Genomic DNA, 25,291 nt, shown 5'->3' on the forward strand with positions numbered 1-25,291 from the left:
TGTGTGTCAGTGATGGAGGGAATCATGGAGATTCTCTTCTACTACATCCAAATCACCTGCAGCCACCAAATGTGGGAGGAGTTGCTTGAACACCTGGCGGCTCACCTGCCTGTGTGTTTGGTTCATCCGGTTCCAGCGCTGAGCCAGGAGGATCCGACCTGAGACCACAACCACTGGGCCTCTGGATTATTTCAGCGTGATGTTATTATGTAGTTGCCTGTCTTATGTACAGTTGAACCCTCTTTTAGTTATTCCTGTTTTATTTTGAAGTCACATCTGTCTAGTGTCTTGAGTTGTTTCACTTCCTGTCCTCTTGCCTGGTTTGTTGCGTTGCCACCTGTGTCAGGTCATCAGTCGTCGTGTCAGTGTTCATCAGTTCATGCGCTCACAGCAGTAAGTGGCCTGCTGGTCCGCCTCCAGACAGAGGAACGCTCAGATTAAGGTGCTGATGAGCCTCTCCACATTAAATCCCTCATGTTCCTGCTTCAGTGACACTGAGACTTGAGCTGACAAGAGAAAGGAACATTCTTAGTATTCAGGAGTGGCAATTTGATTTAAAAATAATGGACTTTAGTTACATGGCAGCACCAGAGACACTCATCCAGGGGACTTCTACTGCACCCCTCAGTCTCATATATCCTTATTTTCATGTTAGCTACTTCTATTTGACAGTACTGTAACTATATAATAATACTTCAAATGTCGGATAACAAGACTTGTCAATACTCAGAACAGCAGCAGAGCTGATTCCACCGGCTGCTTCATCCAAACACGTCATAAATCCAGAACTTCAGCTCTGCCAGGAATCTCGCTTTTATGGGGCGTCTAATATTTCTGTTTTAGTTGACACTGTCAGAAAAGCTGTAATTCTCCTTTATGCTCATCACTGCGCTCGTAGTGGCGGTGGCGGACGTCACTCAGGAGGCCCACACTGGGCTTCGGTGCCTGTTTCAGCTGCAACAATTCCTCTGAAGTCTAGGATGAAGGATTTTTGGATGGGACCCAAGCACCTGTTTCCTGCGACCTGGCCCCGCCCACATCCACCGCTGTGAGAATGAGAGGTGTAACTGAACGTGGAAGCCTGGGACAGATAAACGGACAAGGAGCCAATTTAGACACAACATGTCAGCTGCATTCTGTCTTCCTGCGAGCCAGAAGTCAATTAATGCAGCTGGAACACTGCAGCATTTTGCTGACATGTAACCGCCCAGCTATTAGCTAAACTACTCTGCTAATAAGAGCCCACGCTGACCAGAAAACACGCGCTTTTTAAAAGCGTTTGAGTGGCCTTAAGACGCAAGTCTGCTTATCTTAGCACATCGGAAGGAATAACAGTAAACACCATCCAGTGAGTCCAGAATTACTCATTACTTAAGTACTTAGCTAATAATGTCAATAGCCTGGTGATGTGTGTGTGTGTGTGGGGGGGGGGGGGGGGGGCATGTCAGCAACAGAGAGAGAGAGAGAGAGAGAGAAAGCGTGAGAGATGTAAAGGGCAGAGATGTGATGAGGATATAAGAAAATCACAAAACTAAGAAGAGACGAGGAAACGAGAGCTCTCAGCTTGGGACGCCGGATCAAGAGCCTCTAATTACGGTCGTGTAGCCTGGACAGGCCTGATAGCCCAGCGATCCGACAGTGACCTATTTGTCAGTGGAGGGAGTGACGGCAGAGAAAGGAAGCGGAAAGCTGGAGAAGTAGGAAGCTCTGGTCGTCAGCTTTGACCTCCGGCTGCTGCAGATCCTGTAGCGTCATTGGTGCAGAGCAGAGAGCAGCGCGCGCCAGGGACTGCACACAGGAATCCCCTCCCACAAACCCCCCTGAACCAAATACTGGGGGCTGCTGCTTTCCTTCTGAGTCTGACTCACGCTTTCATTCATCCGGTTTAATGTCAGAATCCTGGTCGGGTAGGAGTCTGATGCAGGGCTGCTACTTTTGTCTGCATTGTTCCTTTGAACTGCAGACTCTACACTGTGTGTGTGTGTGTGTGTGCGTGTGTGTGTGTGCTGATGTTCACACTGATGCTGATGTTCACACACCACTCTGCTGAACAGAGGTTTAATATTTGCAAGTCCTGATCTTGATGTTAACTCTGAACTAAGATGATAATCTGCGTTTGGGTTCCAACGGCCGTGGACCATCAGCTTGGTGGTGAGCGTGGCACAGTCAGAGCTCAGTAATTATTCTGTAAATCTCTGGGAGGTGAAATGCTGCCACGGCGCCACACCGACTCAGAGACGAGAGTCAAATCAGCCCCGCTAGTATTTATGATGCTCCCTCTCCTCAAACACGCATTAGGAAATAAACCTTTGAGGAACTGTAACGATGAAGGGTTTATGTTGGACCAACTGAACAAGGAACCACTGCTGTTTATTTCCTCTGGAGCTCTTTTGAGCTTTGACTTGGTGCCAAATTTCTTGACCTCACATCCGAGCAGGAGTCTCGCTCTCGTCACTTTTAATCACAAAGTTGCCCAACAATTGTCAAAAAGTTGTTGTCTAGATTTTCTGAGTTTCTCATTTGTCTGCGCTCAACCTGCATCTCCTCCCTCGAGCCTGCTGAAGAAATCCAGCAGAGTTCCTCAGAGAGAGTCTCTGGTAAAGAGCAGTCAGTCTGCTGACTGATCAACACACACTCACACTCACACACACACACACACACACACACACACACACACACACACACACACACACACACACACGCGTTGATGGAAGCAGTGACAGCTCCTACGTGTCGTATATTTCAGTTATTTTAATGTTCCATCACATTAAAACTTAAGAGCAACTTGAGGTTGTTTTTCTAACTTCGCTGCCCCTCCCACCATCACTGGACAGCTGATGTCATCATTTGGGCTCCTAGCAACAGATGTTCTGAGGCAAAGATGAATCCGTCGAAATTGCAGTTGATCAAACATGTTGATGTTCACTAAACTTCACTCACTTTTGTCCCTCTTGACCTAATCTGAGTATTTTAGTCCCCTAAGAGACAAGGTCGTATAACCAGTCAGAAAAATACCACTATGCCATCATATAAATCAACACATAATCAGCCAAAGTCCGCACATTTAAGTGGGGGCTGCCTTTTTTTAAAAGACGCCCCACTTTGGCCACATAAATTGCAAATTCCACGCAAAATAGTGAAATATTTCGGGCTTGCACGAGTTAATAGTCCCCGTATTTTCGTTGCAAAGAGTCTAACATTTCTTCACAGGAAGTCGAAAAATGTTGCATTTACTTCACACAAGAGCAGCCATTTTCCTCCTGTTGCCTTGGGAACGTTGGGAAGTGATGTCATGGGAAAGCTGCAACCCCGCGAAGACGACATGATGAAGTCTGCAAATGCGTCTCATTTGCCAACAAAAGTGAGCTCGGAGCTCGTTGGACTCATCGAGGGTCTGTAAGTTTGAGCCGTGAGTTGATTTTAGTGTGAAAGGAAACCAGACGAGAGCTCAATGATTCCAGCTTCCTGTGACGCAGTGCGCTCGCCCATCACAGGAAGCCATTAGAGACGACTCATAAAATGGCATAAATATCCTGCATATCCCATCGCATTTTTTAAAGAAAATGTTACGATTAATCGAGGGTTTTTGGCGCAACAATCACAAAAAAAGCCTGCATTTTTCTGGAGGGACTGAATAACTTTCATTAAACTAATTGGCAGGATGTGAACATATCATCATGATGAGCACACGATGAGCTAAATTGGATCCTCAAGGCAGAAACAGTGAAGAGGGAATGCTCTGGTGGCAGTCGTGTCTGAGGGGTCACAAAAGGTCACGAGTACTGGTAGTAAAAGTATTTCTGTTTGCACCCACGAAAACGTGATGGAAAGATTGAAAAATACCATTACATGTTCTCCCCTGCAGCAGTGATGCAGCAGTCAGGATGTCCTTACATACACTGCAGTATGCACGCGCACACACACACACACACGTCCCTTGTAAAGGTGACTTAACAACTAAAAGCTTGTGAAGATATGCATGCTGTTTATGCCCCAGAGGGAGGGTAACACACACACAAACACACACACACACACATACACACACACACACACACACACAGAGCAGAGGACAGCGGTGTCGTGCAATCGTGGACCTCAACAACTGTTGCTACACCTGAGGGAGCAGGTGTGTTTCAGGTGGCAGAGATCCAGGTGAGTCTCTCGCTGCTGCTGCTGCGCCTGGCTCCAACCTCCGCTCCACCAGTGATGAATGCTGGTCATCCAACATCAGTAACTGGGTGTGATCTCCTCCGTGCCAGTGAGCCAATAAGCTTCCAGCATGATGATTGTAAATATGTGCAAGCTGCCATGCTGAAGAGATCACCAGTGTTTCATCGCGGGCGACAGGGATGATGCTGAGTGACGGTGTTAGGATGCAGCAAAACGAGGACCCAGCAGCATTCTGGAGGGAGCCTGATGGAACCGCTCAGCTGGATCAGCTCTTCTTCTTCAAACACACACACACACACACACACACACACACACACACACACACACACACACACACCATTTCCATCAGCTAAAATATGCTGATGATGTCAGAATAACTATGTGACATGGCGGCTGGATCATCTGCTGCAGGACACCAGTGCTCCCTGAGGTCAAGTTCACACTAGAGTCTTTCCAACTGGGAAGTTTTAGTGGGGATCTTCTCCATGTTTGTGTGTGTGTGTGTTCTTGTATTTGCTACATATTGAGGACTAAAATACGAATTTCACCAACAAAGTGAGGACTTTTTTGGAAAGTGAGGACATTTTAGCCGGTCCTCAGATCTTCAAAGGGCCGTTTGAAGATCAAGACTTGGTTTTAGGGTCAAGGTTAGAATCAGGTTCAGGTTAGGTTTAGGGTCAAGGTTAGGGTCCGGCAGTTGAGATGGTTAGGGTTAGGGGGAGGGGCTAGGGAATGTATTATCTCAATGAAAGTCCTCACAAAGATATAAGTACAAGGATGTGTGTGTGCACCTATGGATGATGTTATGGATCCTTGCAAGTCACATGATGTGAACACGGGCGAACACCACCGCAGCAGAGAACTGAGTTTGTATCGTAAACTAATGGCAAACTGATAAAGTGTCGCAGACCCCAATGGGTTCAAACCAGAAGTAAAGCTCCCGGCGCCCCTCGTGGAACCCAGAGCAAACAGCATAACCCATGAACATGTAGCGCTCTAAGATAACAATGTTCTGCCTCTGATCTGAGGTCCAGGTCACTGAGTCAGACGTCTTCACTGAGGAGCACCACATCACCTCCTTCATCCCTTCCTCCTGCTTCTCACTGGGTCCCTCCTCAGAGCACTTGAACTGCCGGCCCACTGCAGCCCCCCAGCACCAACCTCCCTCAGCACGCCGGCAGTAATTGCCGTCTGGCCTTCACCAGACATATGCGTAAGCAAAGCTGGACCGCACTGAATCAGCAGGGAGGGGGTTGTGGTGGGGGGAGGATTGATGGGACACTTCTGGATGGAAAACAATGAGCCTTGATGTCTTTTCATTATGAATCGACAGATTAAATCCCATCGATCATAACGCATCTTCATAAGTCATAAATACAACCAGTCAGGGAGAGTTTGTGTCCAGCTGGGGGAGAGACAAGCACATTACGACTTAGGACTGAAAAGACACATTTTCTGGCTGGTTTATCTGCTAATAAAGATAGTTTGTGAGCTTCGTATTTCAAATATACCAGTTATGAGTCAAACTAGAGCAACAAGACAGGGGGCAGAGAAGAAGTGGACACTGGCTACAGTACTACGACCAACCTGCTTTAGTTCATCTGGGCACTACATCACTTTAATGTTCTGAACTCTCAAAAGTCAGAACTAGCACCTCCCACCCTAGCAGCGGAATGTGACCAGGTTGTGATTGTGTTGCACGGTACCTCCTCCCCTGCGCTCGCTATGCTGTAGTTCTGTTGTGGCTCTGTTGTACATCTGCTGCAGTTCTTTGATGGATGCAGTGGTGGCTGTGGTACTCTAAAGGTCAGAGGTCGGCCCAACAGTGTCCAAGGCTGCCAGACCACAGCCAGGACTGCCAGTAACTGCTGGCAGAGGAACGGCTGCACACTCCTGAGGGGCAGATCACGTCTGACTCCGTCACACTCTCACCTCCACTTACACCTCACACTTTCTGTAGGACAAGGACACGGGACCTTCACTCTCACTGAATCAAGATGACTTCCAGCAAATTAATTGATAATTTAATTTTATGTCATCTGAGTTCAAGCTTCAGCTGCAGACCAAAGAACCATAAAAGGAAAGAAGTTGAGAGATGAAAGTGGCGCTGCTCCAAACTGGAGGAGTCACATGAAATCTGGGAACAGAGCCGTAAAACTTAAAGGAAAGCCCTTGGTAGAACGAGAGCAGCGGACTACTCAGCACTGATAGAGGAACACAAGAACAACCCCGACGGCACGGTGGTGCAGTGGTTAGCGCTGTTCCGGGTTCGAGTCCCGGCTGGAGCACGGGGTCTTTCTGTGTGGAGTCTGCATGTTCTCCTCGTGCCTGCGTGGGTTCTCTCTGGTACTCCGGCTTCTTCCCACCGTCTAAAGACATGCATTTGGGGACGAGGCTGATTGATTCTCTAAATTGACTGTAGGTGTGACTGTGAGTGTGAATGGTTGTTCGTCTCTGTGTGTTGGCCCTGCGATGGACTGGCGACCTGTCCAGGGTGAACCCTGCCTCTCGCCCGCAGCTGCTGGGATAGGCTCATGAGCTCAGTTCAATAATGTCCTCCTCTAAACCTCCACCTGTCTCCTAGACCCCATCCCAACTAAGCTGCTCCAAGACTCTCTCCCCTCGTTAGCCCCTCCCTCTTCGATATGATCAATGTGGCGCTGGTATCTGGTTCCATCCCTCAGTCCTTTAAAGCAGCAGGAATTAAACCCTCCTCAAAAACAACCCTGGATCCAGAAGTTCTACCAACTACAGACCAACATCACATCTTCCTTTTCTCTCCAAGGTTCTGGAGAAAGCAGCTGCTAAACAGCTCTGTGACTTCTCCACAGCAACAGCTGATTGGAGGATTCAGTCAGGTTCCAGGTTCATCCTAGCACAGAAACAGAACTAGTCAAAGGTACCAGTGACCTCCTACTGGTACCAGATGAGGGACTGGTCTCTGTGCTGGTCTGATTAGATCTCAGTGCAGCTTTGATATCATTGACCACCATATCCTTCTACAGAGACTGGAACCTGTCACTGGTATTAAAGGAACCACACTAAATCATTAACTAGTACCGTCATCTCAGTCGGTACTAGTTAATGATGGTTCCTCTGAGACACTACAGTCAGTTCTGGTGTTCCACAAGGGTCTGTGCTTGGACCAGTCCTCTTCACCCTGTACCTGCTTCCTCTAGGTCACATGATCAGGAAACACTCCATTAATGTTCACTGCTATGCAGACGACACTCAGCTGAACTCATCAATGATCCACATGGAACAAACCAGCTGACTAAACTGGAGGCCTGTCTGAAGGACAGGAAAACATGGAGGACCATCATTTCCTTTATTAGACTCTGATAAACTGAAGTTCTTGTGCTGGGCCCAAACACCTGAGGACCACCTGATCTGATGAGACAGGTACCCTGGATGGCACCACCCTGGCCCCCAGCACCACCGTAAGGAACCTAGGAGTTCTCTTTGACCAGGATCCTTCAACTCCCACATTCAACAAATCTCTGGGGCTGTTTTTTCAAAAGTAATCCGCTTGGATTTTGGGTAACGGATTGGAACAAAATTTGAAAATGGGTTTTTCAAATGAAAAAACGGATTCAAAAATCGGATGAGATCATGTAATCCAATCTTGGGTTTGATCCGAATCAAACCTTTAGTTTGGGTTTTTCAAAGCTTTTAGTAGGGGTGGGATCACTTTGATCCCCAAAAATCTGGATTAAACTGATTTCATCAGAAGGTTGGATTCAGTGTAGATTTCAGGTGCAAAACATAATTAAACTTTCAAATTGTATCAAATGATACGATATTTGGATCGTGCAGTATAGCCTACAAGATATCCTATTTATTCATAAGGTTTTAATTTGATTTGTTCATCCGTCAGGCTGCAGTGATGAGGTAGGCTATCATGTATTCAGTGTACAGCTAGAGGGTGTTAGGTGCCATTATTACACAAAAGCAGGAGGTTTAAATTCTGCTAATGGTGGAGATACCAACAAAAAGAGAAATGATGTTTGGATTTTAATCACCGACAATGTGAATGCCATAGGGTTTGGCCAGAGGTGGACCATCGACCAAATAAAATTTTGATGGAAGAATCTTAAGGCCAGGCCAACAAATGAACTTATTGAAGCCAAAAACCCACAAACAGGCAACAAGGAGGGGATGGCAAGCCAGTTCCTCCTGAGGCTGATCCAGAGAGCACGTTCATTTTGAATCTCAGCTCTGTTGCTGAGGAAGAAGCTGGATCCTCTCTGGTAGAGCCAACAGTCGTAGCCACAGGATCTCAGAGGAAAGGTTTGAAGCGCCCTTCATCAAACAAAGATGATGATTACAAGGCACCTCTGCAAAAAGAGGCTGAGAGGGTAGAAGTACAGATTTGTCTGGCAGAGGAACAACTGACTCTCACCAACCCACAGATCTGCCTCCAAAAAGCCAAGCTCAGACAAGCTGGTCTCTCCGCCCCAGATGAAGAACTCTGAACTTATTCAGCATTTTTATTGAATTCAATACATCTGTATTTGAAACTTGTCATAAATATCCTCAATGTACAGTGTTTGCGAGTAATGATTTTATTTATTTGTTGTAGGTCTCAGATCAGCGGAATGCCAGAAGAAGGTGTTTTATTGTGCGTGTGTGTGTGTGTGTGAGTGTGTGTGTGTGTGTGTTTGTTTTCGTTTCAGTTAAACATAAACTTGTATTGACCCCACACTGGCTATTCTACTTGTTGCTCTTTACATATCTGTAGCTCTACATTGTGATTTCCTATTTGAGCATTGGTTATCCAGATTTGGTGATCCTGAAAAGTTCCTATCTGGATCAGATTGATCCAAACTGATGTTGCTTTGAAAGAATGGCTCAAAAGTAAGATTTTATCCAGATTAAACCTTTTGAAAAAGTGGACCCAAGACGCCTTCTTCCATCTACGTAACATCGCTAAGATCAGACACATCCTGGCTCAAGAAGATGCAGAAAAACTAGTCCCTGCTTCTGTCACTTCCAGGCTGGATTACTGGACCTCCCTCCTACCAGGCTGGACTACTAAGTCCCTAAAGACTCTCCAGCTGGTCCAGAACGCTGCTGCCGCGTGTTGACTAGAACTGGTAGCAGAGACCAGGTCTCTCCTGGACTGCTTCTCTGCATGGCTCCCTGTCAGATTCAGAACAGAATTCAAAATTCTTCTCCTTCTCCACAACAATGATAGACAGCTCAGCCCCTCCTGCCGGCCCCATATTGATGTTTTAACCGGCTGCTTAAATGAGGAGACGGCCGTCGGCGGAGGTCATGTATTGATCCTGTTGCCTTCTGTCTTGATGTATCCTGGCGGTGTTCTGAGCTTCAGAAATGGAAGCGGCTCAATATGACATTCCCAGCATCAGTGGCAGAAGAGACACCCAGTGTGTGTGTGTGTGTGTGTGTGTGTGTGTGGGGGGGGGGGGGGGGTTTGGTCACAGGCACCATGCTGGTGAGGACGAACGATGGTCAGAGTCTTCGCAGTGAGCTAATAGCTACCTGCAGCTAATCAATGAACTATTATTGATTTTGTATGATCAGAAACACCATGGGGCCTCTAAAAGGGGGGTGAAAGACACCAACAAAAGACCTCACCCAGAAAGAGCGATGGTGATGATGATGAAGATGATGATGATGATGGTGATGATGGTGATGATGGTGGTGATGATGATGATGATGATGATGGTGATGATGATGATGATGATGATGATGATGGTGATGATGATGATGATGATGTTGATGATGATGATGATGATGATGGTGATGATGGTGATGATGATGGTGATGGTGATGATGTTGATGATGATGATGATGATGATGTGATGATGATGGTGATGATGATGATGATGATGGTGATGATGATGATGTTGATGATGATGATGATGATGGTGATGATGATGAGGATGGTGATGGTGATGATGATGATGGTGATGATGATGATGGTAATGGTGGTGATGATGATGATGATGGTGATGATGATGATGTTGATGATGAAGATGATGATGATGATGAACTGGCCAGGTTTCTTGGCCACCCTAACTCTTCCACAGCGAGCCTCAAGCACACGGAGCCCCACACAGCTGCTTGATGGAGTGAAGGTTGGAGGACTCACAGTAATTATAAAGTATTGAAACCTGCACCAGCTGGCATTTCCCAAAGACAATTATTGACATGCCTCAGGCTAACGGGCTCGGTCTGTGACCTCGTGGAATGAATACCAGGACTCCAGCGCTTACGCATACACCACAAATGTCAGCACATTTAATACATCAAATGTCAGATCCATTAAGCAGCTAAAATTTGGAAGAAATCCCTACACAGTAGTAATGGGAGAGGCTGTGTCTGGTCAGGTGATCAGCGCAATCTGAGCATCACCAGGATTGTGTGATGAGGGTCCAGGGATGTGACCGACAGCACAGCAGCAGCCGGTTACGTCCCGTTCTCAAACAAGCCTAATTCTGGTTCTACCCGTGGACGTACCATGGCAATGTATGAGTGGCAGAGTGCCGGTACTGCAACTTGAAAGAGAAAATACATTTGGAACCTGAAAATAAAAATTCACACAAATGCATAAACCAACCAAATCCGTCCAGGTCTTTCCAGCACTATTTCTGACTGCACCTCTCAGTGAATCCCCACAGTTGCTTTTTAACTCTGGTGCAAACGTTCTGGCCCAAAACGTCTGTTTGCATCGTTACGAACAGAAATATCACCACACTAAGTGCTGAAGAACATGATTCTGTTTTTCAGAGGGTGCTCAAACTTTTACATACAATAGACACAGAGCAGGTAATGGAGGTGTGTGAGTGGGGAGGGGGGCTGGGGACAGGAAGGAAAACGTGACAAATGAAGTGTAAATGGAGGAGGATGTAGGACGTCCACCACAGCACCAACACGCTGGTTTCTGGAGGACATTTGTGCAAGAAGAGGAAATGAATCACATGGCTCTTGTGTCCACCATTTTTCTGGGACACTTTGACATCCTAACACCGCGGCATAAGAGCACATCGTGCACTGATGTAAAGAAACGCCTGGAGGTACATTAACTAGCTGGCTTACCCTTTTGGTCTGGCTCCTTCCTTCATTCATTCCCTCCTTCCTTCCCTCCTTCCTTCCTTTCCTTCCTTCCTTTCCTTCCTTCCTCCATAAGCTACATGATGAGTGCGTATGTGTGTGTGCACAGCTATAAATCCCTCGACAGTTTTAAGAACAGCACAAGACCTCAGGGATGATGAGAATGAGAGCAGGGTAATGGAATCTGATACATGCAGAGAATGAAGAAAACGACAAAAAGAACAAAGGAAAGAATGAAGGAAGGAAAGAAAGAACAAATGACGCGCACACAAGCGGATTTCAACTCCATGACGACATCAATGTCTGGCAATGAGGTCATTGTGACTCTGGGCTGAGGTTATCGTCATGACGACAGAGCTTTATGACAGAAACATGTCATAGTGTGCCATGGGGCTCAGCCCCTGATCGGTGATATGGATGCAGGAGGTGATACGGGAAGGCACTGCAGTCCGGTGACTGGCAGTTACCTGCCTGGTAATAACACTGGAGAGTTGTGACTAACTTCCACAAACTGTGATTCGAACTGTAAAACTGAGCTGGTGAATGATTGTAAATCCATGTTTGACCTTCCAAAAACTCTTTGAAGTCATGAGGCATAAGTGTCCTCACTTTGTGGTTAAAAATACGTTCAGGTCCTCCATATATCGCATATACAAGAACACACGTGCCATTAAATGAGTGTGTGTGTGTGTGTGTGTGTGTGTGTGTGTGTGTGTGTGTGCGTGTGCGTGCACTCAGCACCCTGCAATCTCTCTTGTTCGGTGTGTCATCAACATGCATCAGAATCCATAACCCTGGCGGCTGCAAACATTCATCTCCCACCAACATCCTTCTCCTCACAGTCATATTTCTACCATTTGTGTGAACTTGTAAATTTGAAGTGAAAACTTGAGTTCTCACATTTCCAGTGAGGAGTTCTGTTCTCTTGATACTTCAGCAATGACACACATTTCTGTCCCTCTACCGTCAGATACGTCCACGTCTGTCTGCTCACCCTCCAGGAATAACAGCCAGAGACATAAAACCCACAAAACGTCTCCATGTATGTTGAAGAGACAGATGCCCTCTAGTCCTGCCAGTCCTTCTGACCAGCATCAAGGGGGACATCACATGACCCACAGAGGTCAGGAGGGCTGGATGGTCTTCCTGCTTCCTCTGTCACACACGGACATGTTGGTGCCATCATTTCAGACCTAATCAAGAATTTTACAACAGGGATGAATCACACTTGGGGATCATGCTGAGGGATCTCCATGAAGGATCACGCTGGACGATCATGCTGAGGGATCTCCATGAAGGATCACGCTGGAGTATCATGCTGAGGGATCTCCATGAAGGATCACGCTGGAGGATCATGCTGAGGGATCACGCTGGAGGATCATGCTGAGGGATCACGCTGGAGGATCATGTTGACGGATCACACTGGAGGATCAGACAGGGAACGTGCTGGAGGATCACATTAGACGATCACACTAAGGGATCGTGCTGGAGGATCACGCTGAGGGATCATACTGAGGGATCATGCTGGAGGATCACACTGAGGGATCACGCTGGAGGATCATGCTGGAGGATCACACTGAGGGATCATGTTGGAAGACCATGCTGAGGGATCACACTGATGGATCTCCATGAAGGATCACGCTGGAGGATCACATTGAGGGATCATGCAGAAAGACCACACCACCCCCAGAAGAGTATTCCTGTCCTTCAGGGAATTTTACTGGAGCTGTTTCATTTGGAGGTGATCCCGACCAAGACGCAGGTGGAGGGTTCTGGAGTAAAGGTGGGTAAGAGGTGGTACCACAGGAAGTGCTTCTCTCCTCTCTCCTCCACCAGTTAGACGTGATGGATGCAGAAGGATAGTATGGAAGACGGGACCACTGCAGAGGAAGGAATAAAACAACCCAAGAGCAGAGTCTATCTGCAGCTTTTCGATGATGATGTGGCTACACTTTAGTTCCTAGAGCTGTCAAGACCCCAGTGAACGTGGAGAGGAACCCATTAGCTGGGCTGTGAAGGAGCATCAGAACGTCCTCTCCAGCTGCAAAGCCAAGTGTTGACTCTCCTGTGGACATCATGACATCACCGCCTTTGCTGTTGATGCTGCCGTGAAATGATGTTTGTCTTTAGTTTGCAGAAACATAGGATGCTAAAATCTCATCATGGACAACTGGGCTGCAGTTCAGTGCAGGTTCCCATTGACATTCACACATTTCTGCTTTTGCTTTGAGGAAAAATGCTGAAGAAAGTCTAAATAAAAAGCTCTTTAAAATAAAACTGGTTTGGTGAAACAATGAAAATGCCTGTAATCACGGCGTTGTTGCCTCCTGACGTGGTTGAAATGACCATGATCCTGTTGGTGCATGCCTGCGACAGATTCTGACCATCGCAGACGTGCAGCTGTGCTTCAGTTTAATGGTTTAATTCAGTTCAGTCACTTTTACAGCAGCATCATTTTTGAAGTTACAAATATCCTGTTTTGAAATTAAACTTTTCATACATAATCCCTAAAAAGTGGTTTTGTTCCCTTTGAAGTGTCTCTGAAAGCCCCAGGCCTTGGCAGTGCCTGCTGGCTGCTACAGCGCCCCCTGTGGAGCACTGGCATGAGCGGCACTGCAGGGTTCTCCTCATGGAGAAGAGGTGAGCGTTTGTGTGTGTGAGCAGCAGGGGCTTGTCTCCCTCCCACCCCACCACGGTAGCGAGGTGTGTGTGTCTAAATGAAGGAGTGAAAGACAGCTATATTTAGAGGGGAAGAGCGGAGCGGAGCGGAGGAAGAGCGCGCAGGAGGAGAGGCGCATCTGAAGGGTGTTTGGGTACTTGAGATGGGGAGAGGCTGTAGGTGCGTCTGAGTTCAGTCTATTGAGGTTGAGTGTTCTTGTAACAGTGTAAAGCCCTGTTTTCATGTCTGCTCCCAGGCTGTGCAACGACTGCATCCCAAACCCCCCCCCCCCCCCCAAGGAGGAATTATTTTGGAAAATCCTAAGATTACACTAATTAAATTCAGCTTACAGAGCCGGCTAATTGTATGTGAAAATAAAAAATTTAAAAATGCAGTAGTCTTTGTCATGCTCATAATTTAGTAACCACTCTGGAAATACCCTGTGTGTGTGTGTGTGTGTGCGTGTATGTGTGTGTGTGTGTAAGTGTGTGTGTGTGTGTGTGTGTGTGTGTGTAGCCGGAGGGTTTGTAGTGAATGTTAAAGCGATACTGTTACTTTGGTCAAATGAGTATGAAAGGTTTCCGTGGGTCAATACGTCCCCTGAGAAAGCTCTTCAAATGTCATGTTTGTCATGAATAAATAAAGCCATACTGGCTGCTGTGTGTGTGTGTGTGTGAGTGTGTGTGTGAGTGTGTGTGTGAGTGTGTGTGTGTGTGTGTGAGTGTGTGTGTGAGTGAGTGTGTGTGTGTGTGTGTGAGTGAGTGTGTGAGTGAGTGTGTGTGTGTGTGTGTGTGAGTGTGTGTGTGTGTGTGTGTGTGTGTGTGTGTGTGTGTGTGTGTGTGTGTGAGTGTGGTAATACCAGTGGTGGTTCTGTGATTTGGGGGCTCCAGCAAAGACCTAAACTCTGTTGGAAGCTCACCCAGCCTCTTTCATCTACTTTGTCTTGTTTTTTTCTCAAATCCATATTGAGAAACTGGTGATCATCAGGCTGAGGTGGAATAATTCACCAGCTGTGAAATGTGGCTCATGTTTGAATAAAGACATTTGCTTTAATCAGAGATGAGCATTTGTTTGGTGACACGAGAAAGGAAAAATGCTTCCGAACTTATTTCTAATGCTGCTGCGAAGCCCCAACAGCCTGTGTTTCATTTGTGAAAGTATCTGGGAATCCTCGTCTCTACACTACGTCAGCAATTCGCCGATGAACGTCTCCTTCAGCAACTGCTCTGCCATCTGAAAATGCAGAAAAACAAACCCTCTCAAATTAAAAAGTGGCTGATTCAGCACTCCTTCACCCTGAGCCAGGCTTCTATTTCAGTGTGACTACCTGGTGCCAACCATCCACAGCACCGGACAGGGAACCACAGGGGGAACAAACAGCTCATGCAGAGCATTTTATTTTTCACAGGACAGCTGTTAGTGGAAACCTGCTCCTCACATCAGCTCCCTCAGCAGGACAGAGCCCCGCGCCGCAGCACACTCCCCCATTCATGCACCGTAAGGGTTCTACGGCCCGGTATTCATCCAGGTCCTCCAGCCATCATCAAGGTCTGGGCAGACTAATCGACTTCTATCAGCTAAGTTGTTGGAGAGAAATGTGTCACTTCACCACAATGAAAAATTCTCCGTTTGTCCCCTACATCAGTCCTGATGTCGTGGTCTCGCTCTGCTGTTGACGCTGCTTTGGTGCATCAGCCCCCTGCGGGGTCTCTGACAGGTGCAGATCAGGAAATCTCTTCCTGTCGTTCAATAGTCGGACGTGACGTTACTAGAACTCCAGAGCAGCCGGTGGCCTGCATGAGCATCAAGTTCTGAAGTGAGCGGTCGTCACATTACCGACGGATGAACCTGGAGACACGAGGACAGTTGCTGGAGAGGAAGCTGGAGCGGCAAGCAACCCCTGATCCACATCACGCATGTCTACTTAGGTTTCCAAGCACTATCGCAAACATGTCTGGTCTGTTTTAAGTCCATGTCATATTTCTGAGAAATTAAGGAGAAAAACATATCTACCAGTTTTACTAATATCAGCATCAGCACCAAAATTCAGAAACAAGAAGACCAGAAAGCAGGAACAGGAGGCTGGACATGAAGGGGGACCAGACCAGGTAGGCCGAGTGCTGGCAGACACCTTTAATCAGGATACACACCAGTACGACATAATGCAGTACATACTGCAATACTCTGCACAAGTTGGGCTACAAATCAATATGTGTCAGGTATCAGAATTGCAACGCTGTATCAAGCGTTTTTTTAAATATAAAGTTGATACATGATGTTGCCGCCTGATCAGAGATCACATCAGATTGATCACAAAAGGATTCCTGAAATATGGGAAGTGTTATTTGATCATCTCAGTTTGTCTTGTGATTGATATGATTGATTACCTGAGGAGTGCCACAATAAGATTGTATCACACTATACTGTGATAGGATATCAATACTCAGGGCTGGATGCAGCATCCTGGTCATGATTGCTACGATATGTTAGCGTATCCGTATCAGCACCCACCTGAGTAGCCCAGGTCATGCTGGCGTCTGAGGGAAGTCTGGCGAGCTTCTTCTTCTTTGGCCCCTGCTGTCAACACAGCAGTGTGTGCATGATGTCTCACAACTCCTGCGGCCGCAAGGTTGCTTACGTTCTCAGAAATTAACGCGACTAATGCCAGATGCAGTATCAATGTCAATGGTAGAGGGCAGCGTTGAGGCGTGTCTGGTGGAAGGTACTGAAGAGACTTTAGAAGATTACTGATGTCTGCACAGTGACAAACATGCTAGTCACAGCAGCCAGAGTGAGATCGGGACTCGTCTAGAAGTGCAGACCTGCTAAACTCAATGGAACCTGCCAGTGACTCATCCGTCCTACCCAGTGGAGAGCAGTGAGGCGGTGCAGACGGAGCGTTATGTCCTCAAGTCATCACAGGAGCCGCTCACCATGACAATGACACCAAATGTTCCACTAAATGTGCTTTTAGCCTGCCAGCTAAAATGCCTGTCCATGTTTACGCCCTACTTCTTTCTTCCTTTTCTGCTTCTTCTTCTCCTTCTTTGGGGTTTTACATGAAATAAATTTGTAAGTTGTATGTCCACTGTGACTTCCAGTGGATCCTCCAGTGACACGTGTGGTGAGTAAGCAAGCCAATCATGACTCAGCTGGTCACACGCAGAAGAAGAAGTCAAGATGTCTCTGCGTCAGTGTCAACAAGCCAACCATGGCCAGGCCACCACTGAGCTCTGTGAATGATCCTTCGTCCTAAACACCTTGACGTTGGACAACACATCACTACAGGATGGTGGCGTGTTCCTTCACCACCATGAGCACACACACACACACACACACACACACACACACACACACACACACACACACACTTCAAACCAGAGCACCAACGAGAAGTCATCTGAAGACTCCCTAATAAACAGATGATGTTCTCACGCTCCAATGTCACGTTTTCCGCTGACAGTGTCCTGCCGTCTTAGAGAAGAACCGAGCCTTTAAAAATGGAAGAATGTGTTTGTTTGGTGTTTTTTTTTTAACATCTTGCATCTGAGCCACAGACTGCCAGTAAGTCAGAAAACAGCAAGAGACCGGCTACCGTTATACTGGGGGGTTAGCAAGCAGGAACTAAGGCTGTTGAAATGCAGCCAGAACAGTGAAGAATCAGCTGCAGCTCTCACCTCCCCAACACACACACACACACACACACACGCACGGGCACGGGCACGTACATACGTCACAGCAGATCATTCTGCAGTAATCTGCTGCATGTGTGGGTATATATCAGGGCTCCAGGATTAATGCACATGCTATTTTCTATGCTCAATTAGCTGCTTGAGAGCAATGTGTGCACGTGTGTGCATGTTTCCTGGCTGTGTTACTGACCCCTAGTGAGCCAGAGAGACAGTGCAGATCACTCAGAGGTTAAACACTTTATTTCTTGACATGTCATCAAATATAATGTGCTTGCTCTCTCTCTCTCCCTTGCTCGCTCTCACGATGGGTAACACATAGAGAAAGAAAGCTCTGTCGCAGCATTATCCTGAAAAGCACAGAGGGGGAAGGGGGACCCTGGTGGATATACTGCCTATAGCGCAACAAAACCACCAGAGAGGGAGGGGGAGAGCGGTGGGAGAGGGTTTAAAATCAAGAGGAAAGGCGCTGAAATATCAGGAGGAAGCAGAAAAGAGGAGGAAAACAAGAACAGGTCACTACAAGAGAAAATTCAAAGCAGAAGTCAGAGCGGGTTTGCACGTGTGGTGGGATGTTTGCTGCAGAGCTCCGAGATCCTGCAGTGACGTTACGGTCCAACACTCGCCACTGAAGGTCGGGGCAGATCATGCCAGCTGCTCTCTCAATGAATCCCTGAATAAAGGTCAATGATTTGAGAGGATAAGTTAAAGTGTTTGCCTTTGTGAGCACCGATGCCCGCTCAACTTGAGCTGTGAGCGTGACCTCCACCCTGTCTGCAGCGGGTCTCGCTGCTCTGAGCAGCAGCAGGAACCAGGACTTTGGTGCAGGATCCTCGTCCTGCTTGCTGGGATCAGTCGCTCCCCGAGCAAACTTCAGCATGTCCCTGTCCTCTGAAGGTCATCTCTGAAAGCACCGTCAAAGGTGGCGCTGCCTTTTGAATACGCACAAACTTGAACCACTATTAGTATTAACGGTTGGCTCGGCGAAGCCGGGCTCTCTCCCCTAGACGGCTCCTTCTTCCACTTTCATGTTGCAACAACTCACCTTCCAAGTGGTTCTGGAGAGAGACTCAGGTCAGTCGGAGGGGGTTCTTTCATTCACGTTATCAGGCGTTTAGAATCCCAACCTGAGCCGTCAGCTCATTGTCATCACTGGTTGGAATACAGGAAAATCTCTGATTTGTTGTATTTTGTTTCCGTGTTTACAGTTATTAATTAGAGGCCATCAGATTGGACTCAAAGGTTACTGAGACCTGAACCTGGGCCTCACACGTGAGGAGCTCAGTCCTGACCTCTCGGCTCGTGTCACTACAGAGGAGTCAGTGACTTGGTGGTTCATAGCTGGTGTTTTATTCTGTCACTGAACGGAACAGAACTTCAACCTTAAGCCCCTTTCACACTGCACTAAAAACGTGAGTGTTTGAGGACTCTGACAGGGTCGACTCTGCATTTCGACCCGCGTCCACCGACTCTCCAAGCGACCCGGGTGTTCAGCGGCTCTGCTCGGCTCGCCTGCAGTGTGAAAAAGGCAACCCGCGTTGTCTCAGGTTTCCTGCGACCTTCCTGTCACATTGCGATTTTGTCACTGTGCCGCCTGTCAGGCTGTCATTGTGGAAGCTCGGGAAATTAAATAAATAAATAATAAAAACGGGGCTGTGAGAGCTGCTCACTCTTGTCTCAATAAAGTTTGGGCCTCTGCCATGAGGTCAGTCTTCTGTTGATGTCCCCAGACGCCACTGCACTCCTGTTGTTCTAACAGTTCCATGTGGATGATCTCAGGTGAGTTCATCTCTGCTGGGGAACTCCCACCAACCAGGAACCCTAACATGAACAGAGCAGGCGCCACCGTGTTGATAAACAACTTGTACCGCCATCTTCACGTCTTTTTTATCGATCATGGCAGCGCACCGGCAAGATGCTGAAGTCCGTCAGCTGCTCGCCATCCACAGTGAAGAGGAGATCCGGTGTCAGATTTCTGGAACCGTACGGGAGGCGGCGATTTATGGGAACATCACCGGCATTTTGAGACACGGCGCACTTTTATGTGTCATGACAACGTTGTCAGCGTGATGACGTACGAGAGAGACAAACACAGGCACGCAGCCTCTCAGCGGGAGCTCAAACCCGCGTCTGCTGGAAGCTTGAATGAACCCTGATGGCGAGCAAACGCGGGTACAAAAACACACTTTGACCCGCGTGTTTCGCTGTGAAAGGGGTATAAGACTCAAAGTGTGTGATGACAAATAATGTCCCCTTAATCTCATTCCAACCCTTAATACCACTGAAGACTCTTCACTGACTTCCTGCTCTGTAATCGTTTTTGTTCCAATCAATAATTTTGACAAAAAGATGGACCATAGATTAACTTCGCACCTTCCTGCCCCCAAGGAATGAATATGATTTACTGAAAAATGGTCATCATCTAAAGTTTGATTATGAGAGTTGAATAAAAAGAATCAATATATCAGTGAAACAAATCATTTCAGAAAGGTGATCTGACTTTGCTTCCTGTGTTAGCCGTTAGCTCTGGCTACACAGTAATGGAGGAACTGATGGGCATGAAGCTATTGCTGGTTCTCATGAAGATGTCCAAGAGAACCTGCAGGTCCAGATCAGGTCCCGGCTCTCCTCAGCTCCTCCTACCTGCCTCCCTATGGTCCCCTCAGGTTGATCGCTGTCAAAACTTGTGATTGGTCATACTTACCAGGCATGTATGAGCAACCATAGAAGCTCCACAACAAAACCATTCTGACTGCTCAAATGCTACATAGCGTCTGGAGATGCTACGGTTAGCAAACGTCTTAGTCGAAATTCCAACTGTTCTGGCGCTCCTCTGATACGAGGCTGATAACATTCAGCTGCTGGTCCAGGACCAGGAGGCACAAACCTCTGCTTCACGTTCCTGTGGCACCACTGTGTGGGATCTGGTACTCAGAGTCAGTGTGTGTGTGTGTGTGTGTGTGTGTGTGTGTGTGTGTGTGTGTGTGTGTGTGTGTGTGTGTGTGCGTGTGTGTTCATTGTGCATCCCAAATGGGAAACACTAAATTTCAGATCCCCCTCTCAGACAATCAAGCGACCCCAAATCTCTGGCGCTGCCATCGGTTGTTTGGACCTCACCAGCATTTTCCAGCTAATCCATAGCTAATTAGCCTCCAGCCCCCATGCAGGCCGCTGAGTGAGCACTGCCCTGAAATTTGTGACTGGACGACACATTTACTGACAGCGGAGCCACTGACACTGAGTAGTGTCAGGTGCTTTTTGGATTTGTTGATTCTTACATGACACCAGCAGCCTGAGTACCAGTGCTAGACAGGAGCTCGGTATCCTCCAGACCTGGCTGCCAGGCCTCAGCTGCACCCCAGCCAGGGACCATGAACCCAGACCAGTTCCACAAGCTGCATCTGGAAATGAGCTGATGAAAATGTTGTACTGTGTGTGTGTGTGTGTGTGTGTGTGTGTGTGTGTGTGTGTGTGTGTGTGTGTGTGTGTATGTGCATAGCAGGGGTTGTTTGCCACCATGTCTACGTTTGTTTCCTTCCTTGAGGGCCTGGAAACTGCCGTCCCGTCTGCATTGCCTGACAGAAACGAGAGCGGCAGCGAGGGAGGGACGGGAGGGACGGGAGGGACGGGAGGGACGAGACCCGTGTGTGGGAAGGTTTTGCTTACAAAGGATCCGTCCAGCTGAGCCGTCCGCCTGAATGAGACAGGCTGAGACGTACGGCCTGATCAATAAAGGGATATGAGTGTCCCAGCCTGCACAGCTCAGCAGAAACAAGTGTGTGTGCATGCGTGTGTGTGCATGCCTGCATGTGTGTGTGTGTGTGTGTGTGTTGCGACGCGTGTGTGTATGTGGGGAGGGGGTACAAAACAAAGGGGGTGCAGAAAGTGACCGTCCTGCTCTTCTTCTGCTGCTGCTGCTCCTTACTTTGGATTCATTTCACCCCCCAGACCAGAAACAGCGGCCGTCCTCTCTCTCCTTCTCCTCTGCAGCAGACTACAGCGCAGTCAGCTACTACAGGGACTGCAGTGCTACGCTATAGCACAAGCTGAGAGGACCTGGTGGGGGTGGGGGAGGAGAGGGAGGGGGAGTTTAGGAGCCTGATTAGCAGTAATAAGCAATCCAGAGCTCAGCTCTGAAATTGTAGTGAGAGCAGCCAAATCTGTTGGGGGTGGGGGGGGGGGTCTTCCTTTGTAAAGTCATTTCACTTCCTTGACTCTCCGTCTTCTGCAAGATGTTGAGCCAATCAGCTGAGACCGCAGCAGCTGCATAACCTCAGTTTACCTGGACGCTGCTGCGCTGGCGTCCCCCCACCCCCCTAACCCTATCTTTATGTCACCCTGCTGGCACCAAAACTATTGACGACAACACTTTGAAAGTCACCTCAACTGACACCCCCCCCCCCCCCCCGCCTCCCTCCTCTAGCTAACATTTAATTTCCTGATATGTTGAGCTTCATGAATGTAAAGCTGCTACCATGTGACCAGACGTGGTTCACTTTCGTTCACACTGCAGGTTCTCCTCACTGGCACCACATGGTCCTGTTAGAAAGTCAAACTATGTGTACTTAGTTGTACTTGTACTTACTTGGGATCTGTATGTATGTGCTCAACCTGTAAACTCTGTAGATGTGAAGTACTACTCGCTGTGGCCTGGAGCTCTCAGCCATGACGCCGTGTTTGTAGTCAGTTAAGACGTTCAGTGTTATTTTGTCAGTACAAGTCAGCAAGCATGACCCCAGACTGCTGAGCTGAGGGAAGCATCACTGGAGGCTGAAGCCCTCGGTGCACTGCGGTCGTCACTCTCAGGTGTTTACTGGCACACGTATGTGACGTGTCCAGCTTGCGCACCAGGAGTGTGTGAACAACTAAGAACTCTTCTGACTTCAGTTCACGTCGGTGCAGCAGTCGTGAGGTCTGTCAGACCCTCGTGTCAAAGGCAGGAGACACCATTGAGGTGATCAGGACATTCAGAGCAGGAACGACTCATTCCTGCTTCTGACGGTGGTGCGCCTGCGTCCTGAGGAGCTGAGGGACTTGTGTTCGCTACAGTTTGGATACCAGGACAGAACGTTTCCTCCAAGAACCACAAGGACGGCGGGGAGAGAAATAGAGTGTTCATGGGTGCATGCGTTGTAGCACCCTGCATGTAGAGTTTTGCATGTGCCTGCATTTGTTCCTTTGCTGATGCGTACTCATGCACAGGTGCACACTCTGCGTGTGTGTGTGTGTGTGTATGTGTCTGTGTGTGTGTGTGTGTCTGTGTGTGTGTGTGTGTCTGCCATGTCAGTCAAGAGAGTGACTGAGTCAATATGCTGTCGACATTGGAACAGCAGCGTCCACAGAAAATGCGGCTCATCACCCATTGGCCATTGATGCAGGTCAGCACTGGCCTCCTGCTCTGAGACGTGGGGGGGACAAAACTCCCATCAAGTGTTCATAATGTGTTGATAACATTATGTGTAAATACGAGGGATATTTCATCAACAACAACGACGTGGTTGGCGCTAACATGGCTGCCGGTGCAACATTAACACGGACGGTTTGATTCTATTGAGCTTTGCAAGGCCGGCAGCTCAACGACTGTAGGTTTTCATGGTGATGACACATTAAGTTCTGGTTCAACAATTAAACTTTCAAACTCGGACACAAATGAATGGAAGAACCATCCAGGTGTCACTGACCACTGACATCCAGCACCCAGCAAGAAGGAACCAGCAACCAGCAAGAAGGAACCAGCACCCAGCAACAAGGAACCAGCACCCAGCAACAAGGAACCAGCACCCAGCAAGAGGGAACCAACACCCAGCAACAAGGAACCAGCACCCAGCAACAAGGAACCAACACCCAGCAAGAGGGAACCAACACCCAGCACCCAGCAACAAGGAACCAGCACTCAGCAAGAGGGAACCAACACCCAGCACCCAGCAACCAGCCTGATTACTGTCCTGAGGCTTCACCTGCTGGCTGACTGCTGTCATGGTCACATGAGGTGGGACAGGTGAGGCTCCATTTCCACCGAGCAATGTTTAACAGCTGAATGATAAATCAGGCCGCTGTGACTCACACTGACCCCCCCCCCCCCCCCGGTAGCGTTGGACTGGACTTTTGTATGGTGGTGCTAAAATCATATGTGAGAACCAAACACGAGTCAAAGTCGTGCAAGCACCACGCACACAAGCAGCACACCGCCACCTTCTCTCCCTGAAGGAGAACCTTCTCACCCTGAAGGAGAACCTTCTCATTCTAAAGGAGAACCTTCTCACCCTGAAGAAGAGCCTTCTCTCCCTGAAGGAGAACCTTCTCATTCGAAAGGAGAACCTTCTCACCTTGAACTCACAATCAATCTGATAAGACACACGCAGGCTTCATGAGCTTAAGACCCCAAACACACCAGGGCTCAACGTGCAACAAGTGTGAGCTGAGAAGCTGAAGCCTCCAGTGTGTGTGTGTGTGTGTGTGTGTGTGTGTATTTCCAGTCAATAGTAAAACTCACTAAAACCACAAAAGAAGAATCAATGTTTAAGTGTAAGCCAGTCAGTCAGGTCACGTGGTCACACAGGTGAGATTCAGACCTGCTTCCACTGCATTCACACACTCACTCTCTCTCTCTCTCTCTCTCTCTCTCTCACACACACACACACACACACACAAGTTTCTGATTTTAATTTTCCGTTTTAATCCTTCTACAACTGTCATGGGGGGGGGGGGGGGTCACACGCTACCCTAATACACATTAGTTTACTGCACCATGTGGTGAACCTGCTCCACAGCGAAGCAGCAGGTAAGTTTGCGCGCAACAATGCGCAAAAACTGTACAGCGCCTGACGGAGAGAGCGGACCCGCACACTCACCCGGGCGTACTTGGAGGAGTAGGGGTCCTCGAACAGCGCCCACATCTTGGGCTGCCACACCTCCCACCACGTCGCCCTGCGGCCGTCCTCCTGCAGGCACAGCCGCTTCAGGTCGCCGTCCGCCCCGCCGGTGAGCGCCGGGTCGTCCTCCGGCGCGTCCGGCTCGGGGGTCTCGAAGCTGTCCAGGGCTTCCTCGGCGTCCCGATGCTGCCGGTAGTTCATCCAGCAGCAAGCCTCTACGTCCGTCTCATCGATGCCCCAGAAGGCGAGCTCCTCCTCGAAGAGCGGCCCGCACACATCGTTGGGGCAGTGCAGCTTCCCGGTGCGGTAGTAGTTGAGGATGAAGGCGAAGGTGGCTGGGTGGCGGTCGAAGAAGAACTCGTCGGACTTGGGGTCGTAGTCGAAGTTGCTGTACGCGTCGGGCTCGGTCAGCCAGGACAGGCGCGTGCCCGGCAGCGTCTTCAGGGTGCTCCGGTAGGTCTCGTGCCGGATCCCGCCGCAGTTTATCACGATCTTCTCGCTATCTGACGCCGAGCAAGTCATGGCTGCAATGGAGCATGCTTCGCTCTGTGCGCCCGACTGCTGCTTCTGCTGCGCCTGCTGCCCTTCCCCATCCACCAGTGGTCCGCGCTCCGCTGCCCGCTGTTATACCGTCCCGGAGAGGGAGCCACGACAGAGGAGGAGTCAGCGCGCGCTCGCCTGTGTGTGTGTGTGTATGTGTGTATGTGTGTGTGTGTGTATGTGTGTGTGTGAGAGAGAGAGAGAGAGAGAGAGAGAAAGAGAGAGAGAGAGAGGACCTGATTTTATGAATCAATTGGTCGCTCAGTGATTGGTCGACTGAC

The 25,291-nt window shown here is 48.5% G+C and overlaps 1 protein-coding gene and 1 long non-coding RNA gene across 3 annotated transcripts in view; both read right to left on the reverse strand.

The window, feature by feature from the left end:
• LOC147245627 (voltage-gated potassium channel KCNC1-like) overlaps positions 1-25,090 on the reverse strand; it is a 73,224-nt gene extending 48,134 nt beyond the window's left edge. For both annotated transcript variants that reach the window (XR_015110246.1, XM_086186328.1), the window contains exon 1: positions 24,450-25,090. Coding sequence is in view for 1 of the 2 variants with exons in the window: in XM_086186328.1 (XP_086042454.1) it covers positions 24,450-24,992 (543 nt within the window). In the remaining variant the exon portion in view is untranslated. The remainder of the gene's footprint in view (positions 1-24,449) is intronic.
• On the reverse strand, positions 1,057-11,393 carry LOC147245628 (uncharacterized). Its single transcript, XR_015110247.1, has 4 exons — positions 11,236-11,393; positions 5,877-6,124; positions 4,115-4,447; positions 1,057-1,081 (listed from the first exon to the last, which is right to left on the reverse strand). It is a non-coding gene; the product is annotated as an uncharacterized LOC147245628 (long non-coding RNA).
• Positions 25,091-25,291: the final 201 nt, after the last annotated feature.

The sequence above is a fragment of the Aulostomus chinensis genome, chromosome 18, assembly GCF_037954235.1.
Source record: "Aulostomus chinensis isolate RoL2024-O1b breed Wild chromosome 18, RoL_Achi_v1.0, whole genome shotgun sequence".
NCBI lineage: Eukaryota > Metazoa > Chordata > Actinopteri > Syngnathiformes > Aulostomidae > Aulostomus > Aulostomus chinensis.